Raw genomic sequence first — 6,676 nt, 5'->3', positions numbered from 1 at the left:
AGATGGGTGTAAACGTTTAATACAAAAATGTAAATAATTTTAATGGGGAAAATGATACAAATGTTAATCTAGAGTGATTTATACGAATGTTTTAATAATTCAGACTAATATTGATTTAAGAGGCACTATATATTTTAGTATAAGAGATAGGTGACTGACGGATATTGTCATTGTTTTTGTTCTCTATTAAAGATCCACTCCACGCGAAGTTATTTATGTACCCAACAATATTTTGAGCCTGATCTGACAATGTTATTGTTGTTAACTATTAAATAAAAAGTGTGAAATCGTATAAAGAAGAGCGCTCCCACTCATTGATGATACATTGCTAAAATACCTGTACTGTCCTAACAAAATAATAAAGTATATCTAACCCATAGTTTCTTTCTTTGTGCGTTCCTGTTTTGCGCATGCCGCGCGCGCTCTTGGCAAAAGCAAGCCAGACGCGTGCAAGTGTGTGTCTCACGATTCCGCCTGCTCGCCGTTTCAACCTTTCCCCCAGTTCCAGAGCGCCGGGTTCACCGGGTTTGCTCTGACACCGCTGACTCCTCCGTCACGCCCTCCAACAGCCACGCACCCTGTTTCATCCAATCGGCCCACAGTCACGTACCGATCACGCACTGCCTTCGCTGCCATTGGACAGAATCCGCTACACCTTTGTTTTTGATTGGTAACATGTTACCACCCGCCAGTCTGCTCTGAATTTTGTTTCTGTTTTTTTTTTTCGTCGCCTCGTTTGATTCACTCAGCTGAGGCCAGTCTCCGCTATTGGCAGCGACTCAGGGCTCATTGAGTGGTCGCATAGCTACTGTTTGTTCCTTTATTTTCTTTAATTAATACTTCCTTATGCTTACTTTTATCACGCAAACTATTCCAGAGCAGCCTGGTCAGGTGAGTGCTTTTAATTGACTTTGTGTTGGTTGTGTCAATTATAACCACATTAATAATGTACAATTATGTTATTAACGTTGTCTATGGATAACAACACCTATCGATAATTTATTATGACTAAAAAAACATTGTTATGCATGCTTTCAACTTTTTTAGTTCCAAAATCGCAGTGGTTGTTTTTGTCAGTGTGGGCTGGTTTATTTAAGGTCATAGGCAGCTATCTATTTGAGTAACGGTCACAATGTGATCGGTAGTGTTACTATGTAATATGTATCATTATAGTCATATCCCTGCACTGCAACGTTGTATTCAGGGTTGCTTGCATTTATATGCTACAATTTCTTACAAATGTATAATAATGTTTGAACCACGGGATATCATTTTTTGTAGTTGTTGCACATTTATTTTCAGATTTTAATATTTCGTTGGAAGTTTTATTGGGTTGATATTTGTAACCATTGCTGTCAAAAAGAAAAAAATAGGTAAATAGCTAAAAAAAAATAATAATTAGATGATCACTGGAGTTTTGATATTTTTAATGTAATATTTTGGAGTCAGTAAATCATAGTGCCTTCTGGGGTTCTGCAACAACACGTTTGAGTTTCCACAACTGAATACACATCACTTCCAGTTCCTGATATGATCTCCCTTGCTTCCCATGCACACAGAGTCTATGCATGTTAATCTCACAGGGGAGAGTAGCACGCCACTCATGTCTATTCTTGGTGAGGGGAGGTTCCCCCTCAAGTCCAATGTTATGTGAGACACTGGGTGTACCTACCCGCTCTAGTGGCGGTGCTGCAGTGGGGCCCCTCTCTCTCTCTCTCTCTCTCTCTCTCTCTCTCTCTCTCTCTCTCTCTCTCTCTCTCTCTCTCTCTCTCTCTCTCTCTCTCTCTCTCTCTCTCTCTCTCTCTCTCTCTCTCTCTCTCTCTCTCTCTCTCCACCCCTCTGAGGTGGCTATAGCTGCAATACGTGCAACTGAGCATTCAGCAGATGCCAGCCAAGTTCACTGTATAGCTATAGTGTGCACCCAAGTAGCCCATTGTTCATCATCTGTCCCCCTCCACGCATTTCACACCTCGGCCACCTTTCAATTAACCTTTGAGATGCTATAGGGATGATTACAGTGTTGCTGGAGAAGTGGAGAGATGTGATGTTGTGGGTGTATTGTAATGGCCAATTGATATACCTCCTCCCTCCCCAGGCTGCTCTCATGGACAACCGGGTTGTGATGGAGAACAAGAATAAGCAGTCGTGCTGTAGCACCTTCGAGTACCACGACCTGGAGGCCGCTGAGGCTCTCGTCAGTATGAGCTCCTGGTGTCAAAGGTCACACAAACCACGCCCGCTGACCCCTACCTCAGACTCCTGTGACTCCATCCTTCACCCAGAGAACATTGACACTCCCAAGGACCTGATTGCACTCTCCTCATTGGTATGTGAACTCCCCACGTGTGAGGAAATGTCCACCAGTGTAGTGTGTTCAGCCTTTAATGAATTGGAAGAAATTGAAAATGTGCAAAACAGAGAAAACCTACCGACGAAATGTAAATCTATATGTTTGTCTCTCTTTTCAGTGCATGACTCCGCCTCATAGCCCAAGCTTTGCCGAGACCTCCACCACTACAGCTGTCCTCACCTCCAGCTCCGCTATGGCCAGCTCTGTCCCAAAGCCAGTCTTAACGCGACCCAGACTCTGTGCGGGCCTGGCCCACAGGAACGCCCCGCACGTGGGCCAGCGACCTTCCACCACCTCCATCTTGGAGAACTCGGCACCTCAGCCTCCGATGGAGCAGGCCACGGCTTTACCTGGGAGAGCGATGGCAACCAGCGTCATCAGACACACCGCTGACTCATCTCCTCCCAGCCACAACATTCCTCCAGTTTCCATTGGCCAGCAGACAGAAACCTCCCCGCAACCACACGCGAGCATCTGCTCCGCAGCCCCTCTGACTGCGACCCTCCCAATGGAGATCGAACCTCAAATCTTCAGTGGACTGCGCTCTGCGGTAGAGAGAGACGGCGTTCCGTCTTCCCCCGACAGCGTCAGTCCATCCACTCCCTCCTCGGTCTCGCCGACTCACGCCTGCTCCTCCGCCGTGCTGTCTTCCTCGCGCCTTCCCGGCTCTCCGGTCCTGTGTCAGGTGTTCCCGGTGAACGGGCGGACAGGGATGATCTCCGCCTTCGTCCAGGCTCCGGTCCAGATGCAGGGCGGCAAGGCGATCCTCCCCCAGTCTTCCTCCTCCTTCCCCCAGCCGCTCTTGGTGGGCTCTACGGTGACCCAGGGGACGGTGATGTTCATGGTGCCCCAGTCCCCGGTGTCCCAGGCCCCTCAGACTGTCATGACCCTGGGCAACACCAAGCTTCTCCCCCTGGCCCCGGCTCCGGTGTATCTGCCCTCGGGGCAGAGCAGCGGCGGCGCCTCGCAGGCCGATTTCTCCCGCAGACGGAATTACGTCTGCAATTTCCCCGGCTGCAAGAAGACCTACTTCAAGAGTTCCCACCTCAAGGCTCATCTCCGAACTCACACAGGTATAGCTGTCAAATTATAACACCTCACTCGACACAATGAAACGTAACGTTCTCAGCTGACTTAATTATCATCAAAGATTTGGTCAACTAAGCAAATTAAAAAAATGTAACAAATCTCTTTAAGATTTGTGTCGCCCACATTATTGTTGTTTTTGGAAATGAACGCAGTCACGAAGAATGAGCTCTTACAGTCTAGTGATATTTGTGGTTACTATTGTGATACCAGAGATGGGCTGAGCCTTGTTCATAAAAAAAGGTTTTGGTTGACTTAAGGACAGATCAAATCGACTATTGATAACAATGCGCCCAGATTAACACATTCCTTCCTAATGTATCCTCTTCTCTTCCATCCATCCAGGCGAGAAGCCGTTCAGCTGCCACTGGGAGGGCTGTGATAAGAAGTTTGCGCGGTCCGACGAGCTCTCCCGCCACCGCCGGACGCACACCGGGGAGAAGAAGTTTGTCTGCAACGTCTGCGACCGCCGCTTCATGCGCAGCGACCACCTGACCAAACACGCCCGCCGACACATGACCACCAAGAGGGCGTCTGTGTGGCCGACTGAAACCCGCGACCTCAACAAGATGGCCCTATCTAAGGGCCAGTGCAGAGCCTCCAACCTTCCTCTTGGTGTGCTTGTGCCTGCCCCCAATTAGCCTCCGTCTCCCATGGCCACAGGGCCACCTCAGGACAATATCTCACCAACACCACACCATGGGGGGACATAAAAAAACAAATGGCTGCTATTCATTTATGGACAAATACAAAACAAACTGACTTTGCACTGGATTTTTTTTTCTTTTTTTATGCTCGTTTTGTACTTCCTACATGTAATCATGTTTACTTATGTGTGTGTATATGTAATGTTTAGCAATTGTATGCACTCCTTTTTTTCTTCTTTTTTTTTGCCAAAGCCTTTGTATTGTGCTTCTGTTACATCTGTTTCTCTTGATTGTATATAATGTACATATTGATATCTATATGAATGTTATGTGTAATCTGCATTTATTGACAATACATGAATTATGTTATTGATATTTTAAAATGTCGGTGGGACAGTATTCCTCACTGTGATACTACCTACGATCTTGCTTTACATATTTAATAATAAACAATGTTCAAAAAAGTGCTGTTTTTGATAGCTTGATTTGGCATATAGTGTAGCCAGTAAGAAAATACCTCATATTATTAAATGTTATTCTTAATAACGCTTATATCTGAATAATCCCATTTCTGAACACTTGCCTGTAAGCAGCAGTAAAGAATATGTCTTTTATAATAAAATGCACTACTAAAACAATTTTATCTACTGTGTCACTTTTGTTTTGTTATTTTACACACACACACACACGCGCGCGCGCGCACACACACGCACACACAGTCACACACACACACACACACCCACACGTCCTCACGTCCTCACTTGAACATGTAGGCTATATAGATTTGTTCCAATCTCTGCACTGCACTGCCTGACGACAATATTACGTATTCTGTTATACAACAGAGACCCATCCCCTTGGTTTTCGAACACTGGCTCCCATCACCACCCAGTAACAACGTTCCTCGAATCGCATTGCAACGTTGAGGGGGTGTGACCAATCGGGGACGACGTTTGACTGGAAACATGAGCGTGTAACTGGTTGGCAATGTACCCGCCCAATTGCCTTACTGACCGACATTCAGAGATGCAAAAAAAAAAAAAAATACTAAACTGAGATATCAGCTCAAATGCTGCACAACAGCGCATCTTAGTGGTTGAAAGAGGTAATACACTGAATAAAGAGCGTGAAGTCTGGGAACTCTCTTTAAATTAAATGTCCTAACACAACCCCCTCCAAAGTACAGTAAATTACCAAGTATGGTCTTGTCAATATTCCAATGTACAGTTTTGCTTGTACAGTTGTACAGTGTCCCCCACCCACCCCTACATTCTACATCAAATGTATATACTCTTTTTTCTGGACTCTTTTCGTATCACAAACAGTACTGTATTTGCAAATCTGGTATGTCATAAATGTATAGATGTAGCAGTACTGTCTATCTGTATGTCATGTATGTCATATGTTACAATGAATTGAATATGGGGGACCCTGATGTAAACAAGACGAAAGTCTTTCTCTGGTCTGCATCCCCTTAACAATTGTATGTATTGAGCTGTACTGTACTGTACCCATAAAACAGGGACACGTCCCCAAGGACTTCAAAATTGCGAGGGTGACCCCTCTGCACAAAAAGGGCAGCAAATTAGACCCAGGCAACTACCGCCCTGTTTCTATTCTCACCTCCATCTCGAAAGTCATGGAAAAAATAGTCTACGAACAGGTCGAAAAGTACCTAGCGGAAAAAAATCTAATCTACGAATTCCAATCTGGCTTCAGAACATCCCACTCCACTGACACATGCCTTCTCTATTTGAATGACCACATCAAACAAGAGGTGGACGCAGGCAAATACTGCGGCATGGTCATGCTGGACCTACAAAAGGCCTTTGACACGGTCAATCACTCCATTCTGATTGACAAGCTAAAAGCAATTGGTTTTGATAGTCTATCAGTGAGCTGGATGCAATCCTACCTTGAGGGCAGGGAACAGATGGTGGAGGTAAACGGTACCCTATCCCCCCCTCTCACAGTGAGCTGTGGTGTTCCACAAGGAAGCATACTAGGACCGCTACTGTTCCTAATTTATGCAAATGACATGTCGTCAGCTTGTGACTGCAACTTGTTCCTGTTTGCGGACGACTCAGCCCTGCTGGTCTCTGACAAGAACAAGTTACAGGTTGAAAAAACCCTCAGCTCTGAACTAGGCAGAATCTGCATATGGCTCGCTGATAACAAACTATCATTACACATGGGCAAAACAGAGTCCATTCTCTTCGGTTCAAATAACAAACTCAGCAAGACCGACGGCTTCTCAGTTACAGTGGGTGACAATATTGTCACAAGGAAAGATGAAATTACCTACCTGGGTTCCATCCTAGAGGCTAATCTCTCCTGTGACAAAATGGCATCCAATGTAATAAAAAAAGTCAACCAACGAACTCGATTCTTGTACCGGATCTCCTCTCTGGTAAACAAGAATACCCTGAAGACTCTGGCAGGAGCACTCATTCAGGGGTACTACGACTATGCTTGCACCTCATGGTACCAAAGCACCTCAAAGGCGCTAAAAACAAAATTACAAACATCTCAAAACAAACTGGTCAGACTACTGCTTGACCTTACTCCTAGAACCCACCTCACCCCTGCCCAC

General features: G+C 45.5%; 1 protein-coding gene across 1 annotated transcript; it reads left to right on the top strand.

Annotated features, from left to right (window-relative positions):
• The first annotated feature begins 757 nt into the window (after positions 1 to 757).
• On the top strand, positions 758 to 4,706 carry klf11a (Kruppel like factor 11a). Its single transcript, XM_084314482.1, has 4 exons — positions 758 to 891; positions 2,096 to 2,326; positions 2,469 to 3,423; positions 3,782 to 4,706. The coding sequence occupies exons 1-4, from the start codon at positions 847 to 849 to the stop codon at positions 4,075 to 4,077; spliced, it is 1,527 nt and encodes a 508-aa protein (XP_084170608.1). The 5' UTR covers positions 758 to 846; the 3' UTR covers positions 4,078 to 4,706.
• The last annotated feature ends 1,970 nt before the right edge of the window (positions 4,707 to 6,676 follow it).

This window comes from Notolepis coatsorum (assembly GCF_963971535.1).
Source record: "Notolepis coatsorum genome assembly, chromosome: 5".
In the NCBI taxonomy this organism is placed as follows: Eukaryota; Metazoa; Chordata; class Actinopteri; order Aulopiformes; family Paralepididae; genus Notolepis; species Notolepis coatsorum.
Note: the sequence above shows the minus strand (reverse complement) of the source record. Positions and strands in the feature narration are given on the sequence as shown.

Coding starts and splice junctions, on each gene's coding strand:
- klf11a (XM_084314482.1), top strand. CDS start 847: ATGCTTACTTTTATCACGCAAACTATTCCAGAGCAGCCTGGTCAG. Junction 892..2,095: donor TTCCAGAGCAGCCTGGTCAG/GTGAGTGCTTTT, acceptor CTCCCTCCCCAG/GCTGCTCTCATGGACAACCG. Junction 3,424..3,781: donor TCATCTCCGAACTCACACAG/GTATAGCTGTCA, acceptor CCATCCATCCAG/GCGAGAAGCCGTTCAGCTGC.